At 41.5% G+C, this 25902-nt stretch overlaps 1 protein-coding gene across 1 annotated transcript in view; it reads left to right on the top strand.

Moving 5' to 3' along the window:
- Positions 1-25902, top strand: part of lrrcc1 (leucine rich repeat and coiled-coil centrosomal protein 1) — a 151185-nt gene that overhangs the window by 20305 nt on the left and 104978 nt on the right. The window contains exons 3-6 of the mRNA XM_080194343.1: positions 781-986; positions 1717-1782; positions 19198-19365; positions 22809-22978. Of these exons, the coding sequence (XP_080050469.1) occupies positions 781-986; positions 1717-1782; positions 19198-19365; positions 22809-22978 (610 nt within the window). The remainder of the gene's footprint in view (positions 1-780; positions 987-1716; positions 1783-19197; positions 19366-22808; positions 22979-25902) is intronic.

Consider the following 25902-nt stretch of genomic DNA (forward strand, 5'->3'; position numbering starts at 1 on the left):
ATGAGATTTGCTATGTAAATATATAGCTTTTAGATTTAAAGTAATGTTTGGGCAAGAGGCTAAAGATCACTTTCTGACTAATATTAAAAATTTCAACAAAGAATCACCTCAAAATTTGTTTTCAAATTTTTTTTTTTAACCTCCCTTGTTAACTTTACAATTCCATGATTCTCCTCTAATTGCCTCAGAAGACAGTAGACAGATGCTTAAGGATGCAACAGCATATGGTTCCATAGAGTGCACAGAAAACTTTTCCAGTTCTTAGTTTGGGATTTTTTAGAAGCTCAAAAAAAAAGTGATACATTACGTTGAAATGCACAAGGAGACACTTGGCCTTTTGGCACTTTCACATTTTGACAAAACTCTCGTATGCAGTATGGAGAAGGAAATTTAAATTGGGAAATAATTCTTTCAAAGGTACATGTCTTTATAATTTCCATAATTTAATTTTTCTTTTCCTTCATGTAATCCATTTTGAAAACAGTTCCAATACAGAAATATTGTTTTCCCAATTAATTTAGTTTTATGCCTAATTCAAGGATAATATCTTCATTTCACAAAATCAAGACACCTAAAACACTGATTCGTTGTGATCTGCACCAATAATTTAGTAAGATAACAATTTAATGAAATGAAATGAACTTTGATGACTGGTCTGCACCCAAAACGTTGTCATTTTCTCTATGTCCATATGTTAATAACCTGGTATGTATTTCCAGTATTTGATGTAAAACAAAGTCCAGAATATATTCAAATTAATTTTCTCTTTCTTTTCACTAGTTTGTTGACAGTACCTTTAAGCCCAAAGATTCAAGCACTCAATCTCCACTGTAATCAAATCAGCAGAATTGAAGGCCTTAGCCAATTGTGGCAGTTGCGGCATCTTGATCTCTCCTCCAATCAGATTACTCATATTGAAGGATTGGAGACTTTGGTGGCCTTGCGTACACTAAATCTGTCCTGCAACTTAATAACCAAAGTAGAAGGTTTGTAGGTGACATTGCACTGAAATCATATGCAATACTCTTAATGTTATTATACTGTTGGGATGTGCTGATTCTGCACTGCTTTACTTTCTCAAGTGTTGAATATAGTTTTGGGCCCCCCCTTTGTAGAGTGAACATTTTTAGAAAATGGGAAAAGTGTAACAGGGATTAGTTAAGATATTGCAAGAAATGAGGAGTTACAGTTCAGAATAAATACTTGCAAAACTGGAGCTTTTCTTGCTGGAACTGAGAAAGTAAGATAAACTCTCTACAAGAGGTCTCTAATTTAGAAAGACTTATGATGTGTTAAATCGATATAGATTATTACCAGTGGATAGCTTTCTCAAAGCTAGTGCAGGCAGGATGTGCTAAATGGCCTCTTGTACTGTAAAGCTCAATGATTCCATCAAAAAATTCATCTATAATCTCCATTCTAATAATATGTTCTATAATGCATCTTTACAGGTGCTGTCTATTGTGTAGATATTAAGTCTCCATGTAAAGATTTATTAAAAAGTACATACAGTATTTACTATATCCATATATGCAATCAGTTGCCCCCATGGTATTCGGCTACCTGATTTCCAAGTAGCAGTTTTGTAAGTGGGATTTCCAGTTTAAAAATTGCCATTATACAAGGGTATTAAAACACAGACTTTATTTTATCAAGATGTTCATATAGTACATAAACCTATTGACAATAACATTTGAAAACTATTATTTTTTTTAGGACTTAATGGACTCATCAATTTAACGAGATTGAATTTATCGTACAATCGTATTACTGACTTAAGTGGTAAGTAGAGGTTCTCTTGCAATTTCTGATATGACTTTACTAGACAAATGTATTGCTACTATGTCAGGCTGTTTAACTTTGTGAATTGTATCTATTTACATTTGCCTACCTGTTTCCCCCATCAATTTTGAAGTCAGTAATCTTGCTATCCTGCACATTGCTCTGCTTATCCTGGAAGATGCTCTAAAGTAAAGCAAAAGAAAAGTTTATTTATTAGTCACAAGTAAGGTATACATTAACACTGCAATGAAGTTACTGTGAAAATCCCCTAGTCGCCACATTCCGGCGCCTGTTTAGATCAATGCATGTAACCAGCGCGTCTTTCGGACTGTGGAAGGAAACTGCAGCACCCAGAAGAAACCCACGCAGACATGGCGAGAATGTGCAAACTCCACACAGACAGTGACCCAAGCTGGGAATTAAACCCGGGTCCCTGGCACTGTGAAGCAGCAGTGCTAACCACTTGCCACTGCGCCACTATTGGAACATCCTTTGTGACTGTGACAAAGGAAAGCTGTCCCTCCTTGTCCTCTTTGTCCTGTCTGCAGACTTGGACACAGCAAACTACACCATCTACTTCGAAAGCTTGTCCAGCTGCACTTCCATTCTTATCAACCTAATCACAGTGTCACAACAACAGAAAACTGGAACTGAGTGAGATCTACTAACAAATTCATCAAGTAACCACAGACTTATTGAATTGTTTAAAAAAAACCTGCCACAAATTAGTTGATGTCTGTTATTGTAAGTTGATTCAAGGTGGTAATTCACAAACATGTACTCAAAGGCAATTAAGGAAGAGCAATACATGTTGGCCTAGCCAGCGACATCCACATCCCATGAATTAATAAAAAGGAAAATCCTGCCAGTCTTGGTTAGGTGCATTGATCCGAACAGGCACTGAAGTGTGGCGATGAGGGGAATTTCACAGTAACTTCATTGCAGTGTTAATGTAAGCCTTACTTGTGGCTAATTAACTTTAACTTTACTGTCACTGACTTATGCACCTATACACTGAGGTCCTTCTGCTTCTACACCTTCTTCAGAGTTTTATCCTTTATTATGTATTGTCTTCCCATATTATTCTTGCTGAAGTTAGTACTTCACATTTCTCCACATTAAATTTCATCTGCCATTTATTTGCCCATTCCCTAACTCGACTGTGCCCTGCGCTATGTTCTACACTATCCTCCCCACAGTTCACACTACTTCCAAGTGTGCTTTTGCTCTTCTAGTCTTCCTTATAACCCCCTGTACAGCTGAGCCACCCACAATGCCATGGATTTGCCTCTGGCTGTGCTTCCCAGAGGAACCAACACTCTCTCAGCATTCAGAACTGTTTGGAGAGTGAGATACACGCGAAGGACTCCTGTATTACCTGTCTGTTCCTTTCTGACTGCCTGGTGGACATGCATCTTTCTCTCCCTGCGGAGTCTGCTAATAAACTTTTTGCTATCACTACTATTAATAATGCTGGTGTTGGACTGGGGTAGGCACAGTAAGAAGTCTCACAACACAGGTTAAAGTCCAACAGGTTTATTTGGTAGCACGAGCTTTCGTAGTGCTGCCCCTTCATCAGGTGAGTAGAGGATTGGGTTCACAAACAGGGCGTATATAGACGTAGACTCAGTTTACAAGATAATGGTTGGAATGCGAATCTTAACGAGTAATCAAGTCTTTATAGGTGCAGACAATGTGAGTGGAGAGGGGGTTAAATACAGGTTAAAAAGTTGTGAATTGTATCAAGCCAGGACAGTTAATGAGATTTTGCAAGCCCAGGCAAGTTGTGGGGGTTCTGATAATCTGACATGAACCCAAGATCCCAGTTGAGGCTGTCCTCGTGTGTGGAACTTGGCTATCAGTTTTTGCTTGACGATTCTATGTTGTGTGTCTTGAAGACCACCTTGGAGAACGCTTACCTGAAGATCAGAGGCTGAATGCCCTTGACGGCTGAGGTGTTCCTGACAGCAAAGGAACATTCCTGCTTGGTGATTGTCAAGCGGTGTCCATTCATTCATTGTCATAGTGTCTGCATGGTCTTGTCAATGTGCCATGCCTCGGGACATCCTTTCCTGCAGTGTATCAGGTAGACAACATTGGCTAAGTTGTAAATGTATATACCGTGTACCTGGTGGATGGTGTTCTCATGTGAGATGATGGCATCTGTGTTGATCCAGCACGTCCTGCAGAGGTTGCTGTGGCAGGGTTGTGTGGTGTCGTCATCACTTCTTCTGAAGGCTGGGTAATTTGTTCGTAGAACAGTTGTTTGCAACCATTATCATGTAAACTGATATTCGCTCTCTTTGTGAACCCAATCCTCCACTCACCTGATGCAGAGGCAGTGCTCGGAAAGCTTGTGCTACCAAATAAACCTGTTGGACTTTAATCTGGTGTTGTGACACGTCTAAATGTACTATTAATAAACCTTAACAATACTAATAAACCGTACTAATACTGAAAAACTCTAATACTAAATGCACCTTATTAGTAGTAGTCAACCTTACTTAAAAAAGAAAGATCAGATTCACCAATTTAGTGCCCATTTAGGTACGGTAAATAGGAAATAAGCAGCAGTCAATCACTTACCTGTTTCCCTGTGTTAGCCCACCTCAGTTTTTCTTTCTGGCCACATGTTTTGAACGACAAACTGGCTCCATGTAGCGGTGAATTGTCCCGCTCTGCTCCAGCCATATCCACCACTCACCATGCAAAGTCCCTCACTCTCCGTTCTGTATTAAGGCCCGCTCGCTGTGCTCTCACTATTTTCTGTCATTCACCAAGCTTTACACTCTTTTAGACCTCGTTCTGCTCTGTGTTTCTCACTAATCACCAGATGAAGTCTTGTGCTCTCCACACTGTTCTAAACCCCCCTCCATCTGACACTTATCAAGCCTAACTTTACCAAATGGAAAAGCAGTAATAATATTCACCAATCAATCAACTCGGGGATTTGCAGTGATGTCATGGTTTGATTTTATTTTCTCTCGTACCTAAGTGCTTTCACTCTTCCCAGCCGTGTCACAGTGATTTTAAGCTGCTTCACACAGTTCCCAGCCAAAGGAAAATCCACTGAATTGGAACGCACCTTGACAGGCTAGGTTTTCTAGCAATGTACTTTTCTCATAGTCACAGAATATCCAAAAATACCAATATGGTGTAATAAATATGTTCAAGCAAATAGCAGTTTGTTAAGTCCAATTGGCTTGTGTACTTAATGGTGGTGAGACAAATGCTGACAAAATTATGGCAAAAATGGAGACTGAATGCTCTAGAGGAAGTATTCTCTCAGCTCGCTATATTGCCGACAATCTTGTTAAAATTATTCAGTCATGATTTGCTGCAGTTTTATTCAATAGTAATGGCACTGTCCCTTTCAACCATCCGGCATATATAGTTGGGGAATTGCATATGGAACTTGTAGCTTTATTATATGGCTTTTGAAATGAATGAAATATTAATTTTGAACTTTTGCCAGAATTTTTGGTGCATCACCCATTTATTTCACTCATAAATCTGAAATCTCATTGCTTTCTGGCTCTGGTATGCAACATTCTTTTTGGCTCACTCCCATAATTTTATCTCCATGACCTATTAAGTTTCCTTTCCTGTCACTCCCAATATTATGACATTAGTTACCTTTAATGGATTTTAAGCCTCATTTTGGATTTCTCTTTTGTTTGTCTTCTTTTGAAACTTGCTTTTATGATTGTGCAGCAAACTATGTTTCCCATCTTTCTCTGAATGAATTCAGTGTGATTCTTCAAAACATTTTCCCTGCTCATCCTAATTTTAAATTCTGCCTCATTGTTATTCCCTTGCATGTGATAATTATTAGTCTAGGATCTTCTAAAACTCGTGGAAATTGTCAGTGTCTTGATGTATGTAAAAGGTTACTATGCACTACTGCTAGTAGTCTGCTTTCTACTTTGTCCTCCAGTACAACTAAAGCCTCTGTAGAGATTTGACTGTGTGCTTTTACCCTGGCCCACACTTCGATACTGTACCCTCTGCAATCAGGAGGCAGAAACACCAGTAATACTTTTCAGTCTAGGAAGTTTGCTCCCTGAAGACTCTTGCATAAGTTAGGCACATGGAATGATCTATGAAATTAAGAACAGATAGTGGTTGAAGAAGCATAAAGGATTGCCTGTGCAAATATTACAAAGAAACAAGACTTGGGGATTGCAGATCTGATTAATTGGAAAGCAATTTTAAGTATATTAAAACAGCAAGGGCTGACTCACAATGCAACCATTTTCATTGTGCAGGCTAATAGAACTGACTGCTTCATTTAATTTACAGGAAGAGAAATAGACATCATTATCCATTTTATGGGATTGTAGGTCGAGGAAACATGGTGAGCTGTGGTTTGTAATTTATGTCCTGAAAGTGGGCCACGTAGTATGTTCTATCACTTGAACTTTACATAGTTAATCCGTCTCTCACTGATTAAATTGAAGAACAACACAGTGGAGAAGTTGAGAGAGATAATGGTGTGGTAGATATAGCATTCTCTCTGCTCGCTATATTGCCGACAATCTTGTTAAAATTATTCAGTCGTGATTTGCTGCAGTTTTATTCAGTAGTAATGGCACTGTCCCTTTCAACCATCCGGCATATATAGTTGGGGAATTGCATATGGAACTTACAGCTTTATTATATGGCTTTTGAAATGAATGAAATATTAATTTTGAACTTTTACCAGAATATTTGGTGCATCACCCATTTATTTCGCTCATAAATCAGAAATCTCGTTGCTTTCTGGCTCTAGTATGCTGGGTGCTCATGATGTGGGAATGCCGGCGTTGGACTGGCGTAAACACAGTAAAAAGTCTGACAACACCAGGTTTTAGTCCAACCGATTTATTTGATAATACTCACAAGCTTTCGAGAGGACTGCCTCTTCGTCAGGTGAATGGAGAGTTCTGGCCTCAGACAGAACGTATAAAGCACAGACAGTTTAGAGATTACTGATTAAAATGTGAATCCTTACACCTAACCTGCTGTTCAAGACCTGAAGCGGCTGACAATGTGAGTGGAAGGAGCACTGATCACAGGTTACAGAGATGTGTATTGTTTCCAGACAGTACAGTAAGTGAGGTTTTGCAAACCCAGGCATCTTCTCCGGAGTCTTCAACATCTCGCCAGGGCTATCCCCACACCCCCACTTCTTGCCTTCAGACAACCACACAACCTCAAACAGACCATTGTTCGCAGCAAACTACCCAGTCTTCAGGAGAACAGTGACCACAATTCCACACAACCCTGCCACAGCAACCTCTGCAAGGCATGCCGGATCATCGACATGGATACCATCATCACACGTGAGAATACCATCCACCAGGTACATGGTAAATACTCTTGCAACTCGGCCAACATTGTCTACCTGATACGTTGCAAGAAAGGATGTCCCGAAGCATGGTACATTGGGGAGACCATGCAGACTACGACAACGGATGAATGAACATCGCTCGACAATCACCAGGCAAGACTGTTCCCTTCCTGTTGGCGAGCACTTCAGTGGTCACGGGCATTCAGCCTCTGACCTTCGGGTAAGCATTCTCCAAGGCGGCGTTCACGACACACGACAGCGCAGAGTCGCTGAACAGAGACTGATAGCCAAGTTCCGCACACATGAGGACGGTCTCAACAGGGATCTTGGGTTCATGTCGCACTATCTGTAACCCCCGTGACTTGCCTGGGTTTGCAAAACCTCACTTACTGTACTGTCTGAAGACAATACACATCTCTGTAACCTGTGATCAGTGCTCCTTCCACTCACATTGTCAGCCACTTCAGGTCTTGAACAGCAGGTTAGGTGTAAGGATTTGCATTTTAATCAGTAATCTCTAAACTGTCTGTGCTTTATATGCTCTGTCTGAGGCCAGAACTCTCCATTCACCTGACGAAGAGGCAGTCCCCTCGAAAGCTTGTGAGTGTTATCAAATAAATCGGTTGGACCAAAACCTGGTGTTGTCAGACTTTTTACTATGCTGGGTGCTGTCAGCTTGCATGTAAAACCTGACATTGTGTTTTTGAATAATGTTACCAAGATGCACAAACATCTAAGCGTGAGCTGCGTAAGTGCAGAGCCACCAGCACAACAGCTACAGTGCCTACACAAGTCTGTCCAATACGTGCCAGGACATTCCGTGCCCGAATTGACCTGATCAGTCATCTTCTGACACACCGCATCCAGCCTCAAAATGACTAATGGTGTTGAGGTCTTCATCAACAACGATGGACCAACAACAGCCAAGATGCAAAAGTGTTGGCATAAAGATTACAACAATTTAAGTTTTTATAATGTTAGTCTCTCTGTATATGTTGACGTTGAAAAATACACGAGAATAGGCAAGCAGTGCTGAACACTAGGATCTGATTATGCGTGCGGTTGGCCCGAATATGAATGGCAGGTTAAATAAATTCTAAGATCAGAAGGACCACAGCAGAACAGATTAAGGGAACAAAGGAATAAAATGTTTTTTAAAAAATATTTTTTAATATAAACTAATGTTAGCTGACTGAGTTTGATCATATCTGCACAATTGGACCTGTCTGAAATGTGAAGAAATGGTAAACAAAGAGCAGGAGAATAAATTAAACTGCAGGCAAGGAGGAAAAGCCAGTTTGGGCTGATCAGGAGAACCTTGGGTATATGGGGAGGAACAATGACACAGATTGTGGATGCATTGGTAGTCACTTACCAAAATTCCTTGGATTCTGAAACTGTACCAAAGACTGGGAAACTGTCAATGTGGTATCTTTGTTCAAAAGGGAAAGGAGGCAAAATGCAGGAAACTACAGGCCAGTTAGTCTAACCTCAGTTATTGGAAAAATATTAGAATCGATTAGTAAGGAGAGAATAGCAATGCATTTAGAAAGTGATAATCTGACCAATCAGAGTCAGTGTGGTTTATGAAAGGAAAATCATGTCTGACAAATTTCCCAGAGGTCTTCGAGGAGGTCTCAACCAGAGTAGATAGAGGAGAACCAGTCGATTTTGTAAATTTGGATTTTCAAAAGGCATTTGATAAAGTGCCACACACAAGGCTACTATGCAAGATGCTCATGGTGTTGGAAGTAATATTCTGGCATGGATAGAAGATTGGCTGAGTAACAGGACACAGTGAGTGAAGGAGGTTTTGCTCAGGTTGGAGGGCAGTAACCAGTATGCCGCAGGGATCAGTGTTGGGACCACAGCACTTTACAACATATATTAATGATTTGGAGGAAGGAACAGAGTGCACAGTGGCCAAATTTGTAGATGATACAAAGGTGAGATGGAAGACAGGTTGTAATGAGGTTATAAATTGTTTACAGAGCTATATTGATGTGAAGTGAATGGGCAAAAAGTTGGCAAATGGAATTCAGTGTTTGAAAAATGTGAGATTGTTCATTGGAAAAAAGAATGAGAAGGTTAGGCTAACATTTATTGCCCTTCCCTAATTGCCTTTGAGAAGTTAGTGATGAGCTTTATTGAACCACTGCAGTTTATGTATTATCGGTACATTCATAGTGCTATTAGAGAGGGTGTTTCAGGATTTTGACCCAAAAACAGTGAAGGCACAATGATGTAATTTCAAGTCTGGATGGAGTATGGCTTGGAGTGTAACTTCCAGGTGATGGTGTTTCCATGCGTCTGCCACCCTTGCCCTCCAAGCTAGTTATTGTCATGGGTTTGGAAGGTGCTGCAGGGAGCCTTGGTGAGTTCTGGCAGTGCATTTGTAGATGATGCACACTGCTGCCACTGTTCGTCAGTGGTGGAGGGAATGAATGTGGATGGGATGCTGATCAAGCAGACTACTTGGTCCTTGATGGTATTGAGCTTCTTGAGTGTTGTTGAAGCTGTACTCATCCAGGCAGATGCTGCCAAAGCTGCTGAACATTTCCCATATGTTCTGTTTTTACTCTTAGACTTGTGTTGTATTTTTGCTGTGGATGTGTGAAAGAACAGACCAGTTCAGTGAATCAGCACTCCTAAGATGCATATTTATGTCAATTTTTTTAAAAATCTGCCACTGAAAACTTTCATTAGCTACCAGGTGGATTTAATAGTTGTTGCTAAATTCAGTTTTCCTTTCATCTCCTGAAGGGATTGAATCCTTGCTGGTGTACTGTTTCACAGCCACCAGCCATTCTCCATAGATCTGTGTGCTTTGTTAGTGTCTATCAGCAAGCTTTTAGGTGACAGTAATCTGCTGACATTGCAATTGTTGAAGTTCTTCCTTTCATTTTCAACTTGAGCAGCTGGATAATAAGATGATCAGGTATAGGAATCCTGGCTAACACTTCCCTTACTGGGCTGAGGATTGGCAAATGGTTTTCGATACAGACAAGTGTGAGGTGTTGCATTTTGGAAAGTCAAAACAGAGAAGAAGCCAAAAGAGAAAACACTGGGAAATCTCAGCAGGTCTGGCAGCATCTGTAAGGAGAGAAAAGAGCTGACATTTTGAGTCCAGATGACCCTTTGACAAAGCAAAAAGGCATAGCAAGTGGGAGACATTTATACTGCAGAGGGAGGGAATGAAAGATGAATCACAGCCATAGAAACCAGGGGAAAAGGCTTCTAATAGCTGTCCACAGAGATATTAAAGGGTATGAATGGCCAGCTAGCAGAGAAGCTGTAAGCCGTGACAGATGAGGATGGGTAGGGGAGGAGGATGGGACAGAGGTAGAATGTAGAAAAAGGGAAGTTGGGGGAGAAGAAAAGGCTAGGGAAGGGGGAAAGAATAGGGGGAATGAAAAATAAAGAAAGGCAATAAAGAAATAAAAGATAGAGAACAGGGGTCAAGGTGGGATAGAGCAAATCATCTAATGTTGATGAATTCAATGTTAAGACCGGAACGCTGTAAAGTGCCTCGCCGGAGGACGAGATGCTGTTCCTCCAGTTTGTGTTGAGCTTCACTGGAACATTGCAGCATGCCAAGGACAGACGTGTGGGCGTGGAAGCAGGATCGTGTGTTAAAATGGCAAGCAACTGGAAGGTCAGGGTCCTGATTGTGCACAGACCAAAGGTGTTCAGCAAAGCGATCACCCAGCCTATGCTTGTCCTCTCTGATATAAAGGAGACCACATTGGGAGCAGCGAATGCAATACAACAAATTGAAAGAGGTGCAAGTGAAACGTTGCTTAACCTGGAATGAATGTTTTGGACCTTGGATGGTAAGCGTAGAAGAGGTAAAGGGTCAGGTGTTACATCTTCTGCGATTGCATGGGTAAGTACCATGAGTGACGGGAGAGGCGTTGGGTATAGTGGAGAACTGGAGTAGGTTATCCTGGAGGGAATAGTCTTTGCAGAATGCTGACAGAGGGAGTGAAGGGGAGATTATTTGGTGGTGGCATCATGCTGGAGTTGGCGAAAATGGCAAAGGATTATGATTTGCATGCAGAGGCTGGTGGAGTGAAATGTGAGAACAAGGAGGAAGTCTGTCCTTGGTCTGGGAAGGAGGGGAGAGGGTGAGGGTTGTGGTGTAGAAGATGGAGTGCATGCTGTTGAGGGCCGTGTCAAAAACTGTCGATGGGAATCCATGATGGAGGAAAAAGGAGTGCATAATAGAAGCACCACTTTGGAAAGTGGCATCATCAGAACAAATGCAACGGAAGCGAAGGAGCTGAGCGAAAGGGATGGAGTCCTTATAGGATGTGGGGTATGAAGAGCTATAGTCCAGATAGCTGTGGGAGTCAGTGGGCTTGTAATGGTATTGGTAGATAATCTATTGCTGGAAATGGAGACAGAAAGGTCAAGGAAGGGAAGTGTCTGAGATGGACCAGTTGAAGGTGATGGAGGGGTGGAAACTGAAAGCAAAGTTGATGAATTTTTTGAGGTCTGGACAAGAGCATGAAGCAGCATCAAAATAGTCATCGATGTACCGGTAAAGGAGTTGTGGGATAGGGCCTGGGTAGGCCTGGAACAAGGAATGTTCCACACACCCCATAAAAAGACAAGTCTAGCTAGGATGTATGTGGGTACCCATTGCCACTCCTTTGACTTGGAGAAAGTGGGATGAGTTAAAGGAGAAGTTGTTGAGAGATAGAACAAGTTCAGCCAGGCAGAGGAGAGTGGTGGTGGGTGGAATTGTTCAGAGCCCTTCTCAAGAAAGAAGCGAAGAGCTCTCAGGCCTTTTTGATGTGGGATGGAGGCATAGAGAGAACCAGTTATTGGTAGGAACCTGGGAGAGTGTTGAGGAACAAAGGGACCTAGGAGTACATAGTTCATTGAAAGCGGCATCACATGGTGATGAAGAAGGCATTTAGCATACTGGCCTTCATCAGTCAGGATGTTGAGTATAGGAGTTGGGACATTATCTTACAGTTGTATAAGTCATTGGCGAGGCTGCTCTTGGAGTTTTGTGTACAGTTTTGGTCACCCTATTATAGGAAAGATATTGATAAATTGGAAAGAGTGCAAAAAAAATTTAATGGGCTTGAGTTATAGGGAGATGTTGGCTAGGCTCGGACCTATTCCTTAGAACATAGGAGAATGATGTGTATAAAATAATAAAGGGCCTAGATAGGATGAATGCACATTGTCTTTTTCAAGGGAAGGGGAATTAAAAACTACAGGGTGTAGCTTTAAAGTGAGAGGGGACAGGTTTAAAGGGACCTGAGGAGCAACTTTTTCACACAGAGGGTGTTGCGTATATGAAGTGAGCTGCCAGAGAAAGTGTTTGAGGCAAGTTCAATAGTGACATTTAAAAATCATTTGGATAAGTACATGGATGGGAAAGGATTAGAGGGATATGGGCCAAACATGGACAATTGGGACTCGCTGAAGGGCCATCATGGTCAGCATGGATTGGTTGGGCCGAAGGGCCTATTTCCATGCTCTATTGCTCTATGACTCTGTGGGCCCAATTTTACCGTTGCAGAAACATGGTAAAGTTGGGTGTGAGGCCATTAACGCAACCCGCGTCAGCGCAGATTGCCACTTTATTGAAACCAGGGTGCAATGGCATGCATTTAAATTGAATTAATGAACTGTCCGCCCAACTTTATCAGCATTTCCCCCTTTACCACCATGTCTGCCAATCCGGAACCATGCCATAATGGACCTGCTGAATAAAAGTCTGAATCGGGCACTCCAGCTGCTGAAGAGCGAGTTCAGAGCCTCCGATGGCTGTCTGACTCAGAACAATGGTGGGGGGGGACAAGGGAGGTGGGGCAGATCATTTTCTGTGGGGGGGGGGGGTGTGGAGGTGGGGCAGGGTGGGAGAGAACCAGATCAATGTCTTGGGGGGAGGTGGGGAGGAGGGAGGCGGGTCAGATGTATCTCTGGTTGGGGGTGGGGGGGAGGGCCAATCGGGGGGTTAGGTGGGCTGATTTGTTGTCTGGTGGGGGGGAGGGGGAGGGCTGATTTGTTGTCTGGTGGTGCCGGGGGGGTTGGGGGGAGAGGGAAGATTGGTGGTTGGGGGAGGGCTGATCATTGTCTAGTGGGGAGGGAGGAGGAGGTGGGTCAGATGTTCCTCTGGGTGGTGGGCAGTGAGTGAGGCCAGACCATTTTCGGGGGGGTGGGAGGGTATGGCGATCACTCATTGGTGGGGTGAGGGGCCAGATTAGTCTCTTGTGTGGGGGTCAGATGGATCTCTGGTGGTAGGGAGGGGGTCAGATGGATCTCTGGTGGGGGCGTAGGGGGGTCTGCTGCTACTCTGTGGATGATCGGTAAAGTGGGCGGGGAACAGGGGTGGCGATCTGTCTGGGTAGCAAGGGGAATGGATAAGGGGGACAGTAATATCTGTGGGTTTTGGGGGGGTGAATAAGGGGGACAGTGATGTGTGTATGCACCATCGTTCCTGAGCCGTTTTCTGCGGCCCAGGAGCAATCTGACACGGGCGAGCTTTTTCAAATTTTGTTTCTAACTGCGCACGCGCAGTTCGGTGATCCGATCGTTTCAGCCGCACTAAGCCCTGCCCACACCACAAAATGGGACCTATGATTTTTTTTCAGGCTGAGAGCAGATTTTCAGGTTGGATCTGCATTACGTCTAGATTCAGCACTTAGAATGGAAATGGTAAAATCGGGCCCTGTGACTTTATAACTCAGGAATTTAGATGAAGCATAGTGATCCTGGCACCTTGACTGAGATGAGCAGACTTTGGGATGTGACATGGAACTCTTTGAGCAGCTTGGTGATAATATAGGCACTCAGTGCTTTGTGCATTTAATGAATATGAATGTTATAAACTGGCTGTTCATTGGGATTTTCTATTTGCATAAATTAGCATATTTCCAATTAATTCAAATTTCATGCAATAAATGAATTAAATAAAACTCTCTTTAGGCTTGCCGAGTAAGATCACTGAATATATTTGTTGCCACTGCTTGGCCCAACTTGCAGATGATAATGTAAGATAGAACTGACCTAATTTATCATGCTATTTCATATAGTGAGAGAGGTACATCCAATAGCATAGTGATTATGGACTGAATTTTAGCGGTTGGGTAGGTGGCTAAATGCCAGATGGAAATGTGTAATAGGGGCTTTACATATTTAAATTGTGGTGGACAGTCTGCTCAATTCTTGTCTCACCATCGATTAAATTATTTGACAATGCAACGTGGTGGGGTGGCCAAAGTGCTGTGGTTCTTTATGATTTTACCACCCCTCCCGCGTGTACTTTCATTCTCCCCCCCTTCCCTCCGAGGATAGGTAAAATTTTGCCCCATGTTACTGCACAAGTAATTAAGAAGCCAGGCAAAAGTACTTAATTGAGTTAAAATCTCATTATTTCTGTTTGACAAACATAGTTTTAAAAGAAAATCAGCAATGTGACCAATGAAGTATTTTTTGCAGATAATGAATTAGAAAATTAAGCGAGGTGTCTGATCCAATTTTGTCCATTTTACACAATCCATAAAGGTGAGGACCCAAAAGAATGGTCAACATATAGAATAGAAAACGAATGGAAGAGAAACTCTGAAAACTTAAGAAGTAATTGAATGCTGAAATTGTGAGGGTTGCAAAGGGTGGGTCAAACTTTAGGATCTTTCCAATAGATAAATTAAGAAAGCAATGGCTTTTATGGTTGGTAACTATCTTATATTGTATACCTCTAACATGATGGTCTCAGCTGATCTATGCATGTAAGGGTAACGTTTATCAAGCTTTTGCTATTCTATTTCCTTCACCACCATCTATGAATTTTTTTTGTTAAAATAATCTGTCACTATTAAATGCAACCATTTCACTTTACATGTCATTGGCACAGATCTTCCTGGAGGCACCCTAACCCATGTAACTATCATTCTCAATCCACTCCTCCAAGACCAATGACTCACAAGACATTCTCCTATCGTTTCCCTCCCTGACCCACCTCTTTTCCTGCTGCTGCTATATATGGCCTTGCAACCCATATCTAACTAACTTAGAATATCTTTCATAAGAACATAAGAAATCGGAGCAGGGGTAGGCCAACTAGCCCTTCGAGCCTGCCCCGCCATTCAATAAGATCATGGCTGATCTGTCGCGGCTCAGTTCCACCTTCCCGCCCTCTCCCCATAACCCTTAATCCCCTCTCTTATCAAAAACTTTCCTACTATTTCTTGCGACCTCCTGGGATTCAGTCAAAAGTGGATTAGTTCAAATGTTCAATGATAATCAAATCCACTAAGTTCATAAGATATAGTATCAGAATCATCCCATTTGGTCTATCGAGTCCGCTCCGCCATTCTTCATTCCCATATTCCTGCCTTCTCTCCATAGCCTTTCAACCCATTACCAATTAAAAATCTGTCTATTTCTTCTTTAAGTTTACTCACTGTCCCAGCATCCAGTGCATCTGGAGTAGCAAATTCCACAGATTAACAACTTTTTGGGAGAAGTAATTTGTCCTCAATTCTGTTTTAAATTTGCTACCACTTATCGTAAGACTATGACCTCTCATCCTAGAATGCGCCACAAGAGAAAGCATCCACTCCACAGCTACTTTATCCATTTCTTTTATCATCTTGAATACCTCAATTTGATCTCCCCTTATTCTTCTAAATTCCAGAGAGTATAGGCCTAAACTGTTCAACCTCTTTAATTTATAACGTCTACACAAATCTGCACATATGTTAATTAGTGCCGTACTCCATATTGGGAAGATGGCCAACATCCTTCCATCTACAAAAGATGATGGATACACAGCAAGCATACCCATTTCAGCTAGCATTTCTTCATTTTGGCCTACCTTTGTGACATAGTGGCACAGCAGTTTGTATTGCCACGGACCCAAGTTCGATTCTAACCTTGGATGACTGTCTGCATGGAGTTTGCATATTCTCTGCAGGTCTGTATGGGTTTCCTCTAGGTGCTCCGGTTTCCTCCCACAGTCCAAAGATGTGCAGGTTAGGTGTATTGGCCATGTTAAATTGCCTCTAAGTGTCCCAAAATGTGTACATTAGGAGGATTACCGGGCAAATGTGTGGGGTTGTGAAAATAGGGTGGAGGTGTGGGCCTGGGTAAGATGCTCTGTTATAGGGTTGGTGCAATCTATCTATATCCGAATGCAGAATCACAATATCTTCATCACAATATACCCTTCTACATATCTTCATATCATTGGCAAATTTGGCAACTTTACATTCTGTTCCTTCCTCTAGGAACACAGGAGGTATTGTCATTTTTCTCTGTTGTCAGCTAGTGTCACTCTTGCATGTGTCCCTAAAGTGGAACTTTGAGCGTTCCACTGGTTGGCTGGCTCTGGCTACATCACCATTAGATCCTTGGGTATACGACCATCTTCCACCCTGCTGGTGTGCTCCATCTACCAAAACCCCTTCTGTTTGATGAATGCTAACAGGAGCTCTGCTTTTGAGAGGATTACTGCATTTGTGATTTTGTCAGATTACACCTCTCAAATGCCACAACAGCAAAGATGGAATTGTTTCCTGGTAGCTATAAGTTGTGATGTTTCATAGCCATACAGCATGGCACTGAGGACACAGGCCTTCGAAACCATGAGCTTGAACCCACGGATCAGCTTGATGTTATTCTGTGCTCATTTCATGAGTCGGCCAAAAATTGTAGCTACTTACCCTGTGCGTGTATCAGCCTCTGCATCAGCGGACAGATTGGTTTCCATGACAGTTATAGTCAGGGAGAACAAGTATAGATATTCGTCTTGATAAAATACTGTACATTGCATATTATTATTACTATTTTGGCCTCTGGTTTTTTTGTGAGCAGTATCATGGGAGATTACTAATAAAGCCATGAATGTAGATTGCATCTCCCATACGTGTGACACTTATTTTCTTTTAATACTTCTCTGTCACACTATCTCCATACTATACTATATACTTTTGTATTATCCTTCCTGGAGGATGTCAGTCAGCTAGAATGTTGTGTAGAATAATGGTAACAGTGGCTGAGGTAGTTCACCAGGCCTTGCCTCTTCACCTTGCTCATCTAACAACCATCAGACAATAAGGATGACACAAGGAGAGAAAGATTAACTTTGATGATTTACTACATGTTCAGGTTATTTTTCTTTTGTGATCATGGGTGTGCCTCTTCCACTTTTCCTACATTAACTCATACTGGCCTATCCTTTTGCCTTAAAATATTCAAATGTAAAATTTCTGTTTCTTAAAATTAATGGTTGGAAAATTAGTAGGTGACACAATTTCATGACATCCACAAATGCAAAAGTGCAAAATGAAAGAATTTGCTGAGATATGCAGTTTTCAATAAACAAAATTTCTACAAACATAAGTTACCTAATAAACCATGCACAGATTTGAATACAATTTCCATATGCAGTAAGAACATGCATTTATTAGTTTCCATTTACAGTAATAACATCCCATCTGAAATGGGCTTGTTTGCGGCATCTTTCATGTAGCAAAACATCCCAAGGCATTTCACAGGAGTGTTGTTAAGTGTACATCATTTCATTACATGCAGGTGGAGGACATTAATTGAGTACTTTTGAGGAACATTCATTTGAGTTAGGAAGCACATGCTTGCAATACTTCACTCTGTAAATAAATGTAATACTGAAAAAAGATTAACTCCAGTATTATTCTTCACTAATAGTTTTCTGAAATGTAATTGTTATATCATCTTAATTCAATATGAAGAGATATTACTGCAGGTGACCAAAAACTTAGTCATAGAGGTAGGTATTAAGAATCATCTAAAGAAAAAGAGGGATAGAATAGCTAAATCATTTAGGGAGGGAATTTCAGTGGTTAGGGCCCAGGCAGTTAAAGGCACAATTGGCAATGACGGAACGATGAAAATCAACGATCTGAAGACGAATGCAGAGATCCCCTGAGGGCTGTAAGGCTGAAGAGGTACAGAGAAAGGGAGCATTTGGGTCAAGGGGGGATTTGAAAATAAGGTGAGAATTTTAAATTGAGGCATTGCCAAATAGGATTACAATGTAGGCCAGCGAACACAGCAGTTCATGGATAAGCGAATTTGGTGCAAGTTAGGATATGGGTAATAGTCCTTTGCATGGCATCTGGTGTATGTAGAATGCAAAGTTGGGAGGATGGCCAGGACAGCATTAGAATTGTCAAGTCTAGAGTTCTCGTATGGTAGGTAGAAAAAGTGAAGAAGTGCGGGTTTCATTCAGGAAGGGGTTAGCAACTGACTTGGAGAGGGGCTGGGACAAGAGGTCAGAAGGTAGTTTTGGATGTGGGGCAGTGTAACAATCACCTGGGCTCTATGTTCTTTGATTGTGGAGTCAAAGCATATATTTCTGCTCCCCCCAGCTATAAATTCTGGTGTGCATATTTTGAAAACTTGTTCATTGCAGTTTCAGAACAACCACGATATATCATTTGCTCCGACTTATTTCCAATATTAGTTGTGGAGGGGTTTGTATGTATGATTTTAAACTATTTGGCAGTAGAGTATCATGCAATTTTGTTCACTGTTAGTACTGTTGTCCTAGATCATGTATAACAAGATAATGCAGACTAAGAAGCAGCTTAATCCTACTCTATCAAAGAGCCTCAGGCCACAACTCCAGCAGCACTTGGCTCCCACTACTTTAAGATAGCAATTTCAGTTTTCTTCACAACCTTTGTATGGTTCCCATTTCGGTGACAGTTTGTGATGAATTATGGTTGTCACAATATTTTAGTTGATATCTTACCAAGAGTGGAATCTATTCAAGTATGTAATTAATCGTTGCAAAATAAATGTAAACTTTGAAAGGAATACTTCTGGAATGGTGCTACTACAAGTTATTAGAGAATCAGTGTTCATTAATGTTTTGAAAAGGAAATTGGTTAGTCACTTGAACAAGACGGACATTAGAAAGTTATTAGAAGGGAGTAATAGGTTGGGATTAAACTAAATGGATTATGGGGGGGCAAAAAATGCTTGTGCATATGTGATGGACCAGAGAGTCTGTTTAGAGGATGTGGTAACCTTTTATGATTCAATATGCTAATTGTTTTGTACCTATTGCATTTCAGGCTTTTTACATCTACATGGTATTGGTCACAAGTTAAGTCTTGTAGATCTTCACAGTAATTGCATTAGTAACTTCAGTCATCTGCTGCAGTGCCTGGTAGGGCTGAACTGCTTAACCAATCTTATTCTGGTGAAAGATGGAAGAGACAACCCAGTATGTCAAACACCAGGTATGACATTAGCAATGTAACTTGTTTAACACTATTACCGATATACCAAGATGAATTCTTGGATTTTAAGGCAAACACTTGCCACTTATTAAAAGTAAGGTGCCACATAATCACAACTACCATCAAGATTGCAAAGGATGCTTTGACAGAGAAGATACAGACACATTGCAGTCAGATGTGTTCAACTTTCCACATGTTCCCTTTTTAATCTCCCTCCATCCTATTACCATTGTCTGCCTTTTAGTTCAGCTAAAAGGCCATTACTACACCTTCTCCATGACCATCACCCATGGTTTCCATGGGCCAATATTAATTCAACATACCAACGCTTAAAAGACTCAATAGGACAATTACAGAACAAAAAAAAACTGATTTACACAGTCAGTTGTACAGAAAACAAAATAAACAAGTAGATGTGATCAGAACTATTAAAGGCTGTTTTATATGACAATAGTCAATGCTTTACAGATTTGTTAATATTCCACAGCTACTGCCTGTCAGCTATATTTGCATGTATTTTAATAGTAAGATTTTAAGAATAGAACCAATAAAATGAAAGCAATGCCTGATTCTTTTTTAACCTTTTCTCAGTCTCTTTGTCAGATATTAGAACTGCATGCCTGCAGCTAGACTTGGATAATGCTAATTCAATATTCAGTTCAGATACTTTACTCATTTTGTAACGTACAGTTGAAATTTTAATGATGTTCCTGGGATTTGAGGTGGAAATTTAAAATCTATCTATACTGATTTGTTTCTGGGAGTTTGCATTAAACCATCTTCCAGAGTATGACTTATAATTTTATACATGTCATATATGATTTATATATATTGTATACAGATTATAATTTCAAACAGTTTTAGGTATGAAAGGTGGAAATCAAAAAGTCTCTTATTAAATTCAGCCATATTAGCTCAATTAGTAAGAATGCTTCCAAACTCTGCCAATGCATTTAAAATCCATTCAAAGAAGTACACATGCATACATGGAATTAGTAAATATTTGGCTTTTGGATTAAAGGGAGAGAGCTAGGACTTGTATAAAAATTGCTAAATGACTACAGCACATAAAGATGTTATTGCTATAAATTTTATGGGTTTGTTTTGATGTCAGTTAGGTTTTGTAATGTCTTTAACCGCAAACATAAAACACAAAAAATAAATACATGGGCAATCTATATTGCTATTAATATTTGCTCATGCTATTTGCATGCACATAGTTCTGTGTTGTATCGTCATCAGGTTGACACCTCAGTGTTAGATATGCCTGGTGCTGCACCTGGGCATGTCCTCTTGCATTCTTTATTGAACCAGAGTTGATCCCTCACTTCAATGATAATGGTAGAATGGAAAATATGCATGAGGTTACAGATTATATTTGTATATAATTCTTCTGCTGCTGATGGCCCACAGCACCTCATGGATGCCTGGTTTTGAACTGTTAGATCTGTTCGAAATCTATCCCATTTAGGACAACGGTGATGCCGCAAAACAAGATGTCAGGTATCCTCAATGTGAAAGATGAACTTTTCCTCCATGAGGATTGTGTGGTGGTCACTTCTACCAATATTGTAATGGACAAATGCATCTGTGACAGGTAAATTGGTGAGGATGAGGTTGAGTATGCTTCTCCTTCTTGTGGTTCCCTCAGCACCTGCCGCAAACCCGTCTAGCAGCTGAGTCCTTTAGGATTCAGCCAACTCTGTCGACAGAGGTGCTACCAAGACAGAGTAGCCACCAGAGTACATTCTTTATCCTAGTAAGCCTCGATACTCCTTCTAGGTGGTGTTCAAGATGGAGGAGTACTGATTCACCAGCTGAGGGAGGATGGTAGGTGGTAATCAGGAGGAGGTTTACTTGCTGATTTTTGACTTGATGCTATGAGACTTCATAGGGTCCAGCACTGATGTTGAAAACTCAACTTCTGACATTATATCATTGTGCCACCAGTTGGTCAGTGGAACAGTACATATCCAGGGATGGTGATAGTGGTGCCTGGGACTTTGTATGTAAGGCATGATTCCAATATATGACTATGTCAGACTGTTGCTTGACTAGCCTGTGAGATAGCTCTCATAATTTTTGGTACAAACCCCCAGTTGTTAGTAAGGAGGACATTGCAGAGCCAACAAGACTGGGTAGCTTCAATCTCAAGGCAAATGGAATGTTGGCCTTTATTGCGAGGGGGATGGAATATAAAAGCAGGGAGGTCTTACTGCAGTTGTACAAGGCACTGGCGAGGCCGCAGCTAGAGTAGTGTGTGCAATTTTGGTCCCCTTATTTGCAAAAGGATATATTGGCCTTGGAGGGAGTGCAGAGAAGGTTCACCAGGTTGATAACAGAGATGAGGGGGTTAGCTTATCAGGAAAGATTGGGTAGATTGGGCCTGTACTCGTTGGAGTTAAAAGGCTGAGGGGGGATCTTATAGAGACATATAAGATAATGAAGGGGCTAGATAGGTTGAGGCAGAGAGATTGTTTTCACTTAGAAAGAAAACAAGAACTAGAGGACACAGCCTCAAAATAAGGAGTGGGGAGACAGTTTAGAACAGAGTTAAGGAGGAACTTCTCTCAGAGGATAGTGAATCTCTGGAATTCTCTGCCCTCTGCCCATTGAAGCGGTGGAGGCTACCTCGTTGAATATGTTTAAGTCACAGGTAGATAGATTTCTGATCAATAAGAGAATTAAGGGTTACGGGGAGCAGGGGGGGGTCACTGAATAAGATCAAGCAGCCTTGATCTTATTGAATGGCGGGGCAGGCTCAAAGGGCTAGATGGCCTACTCCTGCTCCTATTTCTTATGTTCTTATGTTTGCCCTTGTCATTCCTGGGGCCTAGATTGATGCTTGTAGGTCTATCTAGTTTTATTCCTTTTTGATGGTTTTGTAATGGTTTGGTGCAACAGTTTGTGGCTTGCAACCCAATTTCATAGGGCACTTAAGAGTCAGCCACATTGCTGTGAGTCTGGAGTCACATGGGTAAACACAACAGATTTTCTTCCCTAAAGGTCAGGTGGGTTTTTACGTCAATCGACAATGGTTTCATGGTCACTATTAGCGAGTCTACTTTTTTAATTCCAGATTTATTTACTGAATTTAAATCCCACTTGTCGCCATGGTGGGATTTGAATCTGTATCCACAGAAGATTAGCCTGGGCCCCTGGATTACTAATCTGGTGACATTATAACAATGCCACCAATTCCTCTTTATGAACACATGACTGCATAAATTCGTTTAGGACAGTTTATGCAAAAAAAGATACACCAACTGGCCTTCTATCATTCAAAATTCATATTTTGACACATAGCAAATAACAAGATTGAAGCTGGAAAAAATCATGGGGAGTATTTATTTAACACCCATTATGTTTAGGCTGTTTTCCTTATTTTTACATGAAGCATTTTGCAGTACTGTATTACAGTTGAAAGCTGTTAACTTCTTCAGGTTACAGAGAAATACTGCTTCAATCTCTAACTCAGCTGACTGCGCTAGATGAGCTAAAGCGGTCTGGTGAATCTATCCATTCAAGTGAAGGATGCCCCTTGGATCTGCCTGGTTTAGAAGACTACTTGGAGTATTTGGTATCATCAGATTCCAGTTTAAACGTGGAAAAGGTATTTTGTTATTTTTTTTCCCTCTCAATCAGGAATGTCCATACTGATTGTCAGCTGTTTCTGGCTTTCAGATCCTGACAGTCTGGTTCTTGATGTGTTAGCAGTCCAGTTTTATTTGTGCTTCCACTTCTTAAAGTTTAGAGTTTATTTATTTGTGTCACAAGTAGGCTTACGTTAATACCACATTAAAGTTACTGTGAAAAATCACCTAATTGTCGCACTCAGCGCCTGTTCCGTTACACTGAGGGAGAATTTAGCGTGGCCAGTGCAACCTAACCAGCACGTGTTTCGGACTGCGGGAGAAAACCGGAGGAAACCCACGCAGACACGGAGAATGTGCAGACTCTGCACAGATAGTGACCCAAACCAGGAACTGAACCCAGGATCCTGGCGCTATGAGGCAGCAGTGTAACCATTGTGCCACTATGCAACCCACTGATTTGCTTGTTTAATTTGAAGTTTAGGAAGAAACTGCCCTCAGTATTGTTGCCTCATAGGTGAAATAATCCTAAATCAGAACACCTATATGTGTTTATCCACAGCTTGAGGTAAACGCACTTCAACAAAAAGTTTTAAGCTTCATAAGAAAAGCTCCATGCTATAGATCTAAAAGTCCTATGAAGACAAAGTTTTAATAATACTCCCTTGTGGTCTTTTCCTTTGAGTAGGAACTGCCAGCAATAGACGGCTTGTACCTGAGAAGCCTGGAAATGATATGAATTGTTTCTTCAAATATTCTTTTCTGCAGTTGCATTCTGATTGGTTATTGCAGTTCAAGACATCCCCAATTAATAGAAATTATGCATTTTTAAACAAAGTAGTACAATTGGGAATAAAGGGAACTGATACCCAGTATCTGACTCCCCTAAGCTTGTCCACCAACTACAAGGCACAGTTCAAGAGTGTGATTGAATACTCTCCACTTACTTGGATGAGTGTGGTTCTAATATTCAAGAAACCTGACACTATCCGGGGCGAAGCAGCCTGCTTGATTGCCACCCCATCCACCTATTTAAACATACACTCTCTCCACCACCAACACACAGTAACTCACCAAGTTTGCTTTGAAAGTACCTTCCAAACCCGTTGCTTCCTCCAGCTGGAAGGACAATGCCAACACACATGAGAACACCACCGCCTGGAGATTTCCCTTCAAGCCACACGCTGCCCTGACTTAGAACTATAAATTCTAAGTTCCTTCACTGTGGCTGGATCAAAATCTTGGAACTCTCAGTCCCAGCAGCACCATGGGTCTACCAGGGGTAAGAAATTTCTATCAAATGGCAGGTTTCCGATATGGGGATTTCAGAATTCTGCCATTTGATGCTTTTGTTTCTGACCTTCAGACCAGCTGTTTTTAAAAAAAGAATCAAGTTGTCAGTTTCACTGACAGTTGCTCCAAATGGTAACTGCTGCTTCCAACAGCTTTGTGGATTTGTGTCTGACAGTTCCAATGTTTGTTAAACTGCTGGCTGGACACCCACTAGATTGCCCAAAGGTCGGAAACAGCAGTTAACACTTACAGTGATTGTCAGTTAAATTGACAGCTGGATTTTATTTTCAAAAGTTGGCTGACCAGTGAGCTGCCAGAAGGAAAGCAGCAGTTTCCACAGTCAACAAAACAGTTAGTTGCTGAAAGAAGGAATTGATCTGCAGAGGCGTGATTACAACAGCAGCAAGTGAGGGAGAAACAGAGCTATTCCTCACATCGCAGGTTCTCTCTCCCCCAGTCTTGCAGCTCCTCCAATAGCAGAATCTATGAATGGAGGAACAACAAGAGTGGGATGTAGGGAAGCCGTGAATGAAGGAGCTGGAACAGGTATTGGTGCTATCACCGTTGAGGAGACTTTCAGCTGCACTCTTATTGTCACTCTTTGACATCCAGTGGCAGACGAAGGAAAAGAAGTGGAAAATAAAAGAAAAAGGAGTCTTTGGCAGTAACAAGGCAGGATCAATCAATGCAGGGCGGCACGGTAGCACAGTGGTTAGCACTGCTGCTTCACAGCTCCAGGGACCTGGGTTCAATTCCTGGCTTGGGTCACTGTCTGTGTGGAGCTGGCACATTCTCTTCATGTCTGCATGGGTTTCCTCCGGGTGCTCCGGTTTCCTCCCAAAGTCCAAAGATGTGCGGGTTAGGTTGATTGGTCATGCTAAAATTGCCCTTTAGTGTTGTGTAGGTTAGAGGGATTAGCGGGTGAAATATGTAGGGATATGGAGGTAGGGCCAGGGTGGGATTGTGGTTGGTGCAGACTCGATGGGCTGAATGGCCTCTCTCTGTACTGTAGAGTTTCTATGATCAATCCCTGGAGAGTTGTCACTCAGGTTTATTTTATGATTTGTTGGTGGAATCAGTAAGAGAATTGTTTAGGACCTCATTCTCTCACCCTCACTCCAGGCCTGATCTAGCTTGGTTAGTCTGGCATTCCAGAAACAGCTGAAGGTATTAGCTATTGCAAAGGCTATGGACCCCTGACAATAATACTGATGACTTATGCTCCTGATCTTGCCACACTCCTAGCCAAGCTATTGTAGTACAGCTATTACACTGGCATCATGGAATATTGCCCAGGTATGCACACAAGAAACCTCACAACACCAGCTTAAAGCCAACCGGTTTATTTGTAGCAAACGCCCCAAGCTTTCGGAACAAGTTGTTCCTTCTTCAGGTGGGTGGGAGTTCTGATCACAAACTCAATTTACATGCATAATGATTGGAATGTGAGTCTTTACAGCTAATCAAGTCTTAAAGGACAGACAGTGTGAGTGGAGAGAGCTTTAAGCCCAGGTTAAAAGGATATGTATTGTTTCCAGACAGGAAAGTTAGTGAGATTTTGCAAGTCCAGGCAAGTTGTGGAGGTTACAGATAGTGTGACATAAACCCAAGATCCCAGTTGAGGCTGTCCTCGTGTGCAGAACTTGGCTGT

The sequence above is a fragment of the Carcharhinus amblyrhynchos genome, chromosome 8 (genome assembly GCF_965287045.1).
Source record: "Carcharhinus amblyrhynchos chromosome 8, sCarAmb.v2.hapA, whole genome shotgun sequence".
Classification (NCBI taxonomy): domain Eukaryota; kingdom Metazoa; phylum Chordata; class Chondrichthyes; order Carcharhiniformes; family Carcharhinidae; genus Carcharhinus; species Carcharhinus amblyrhynchos.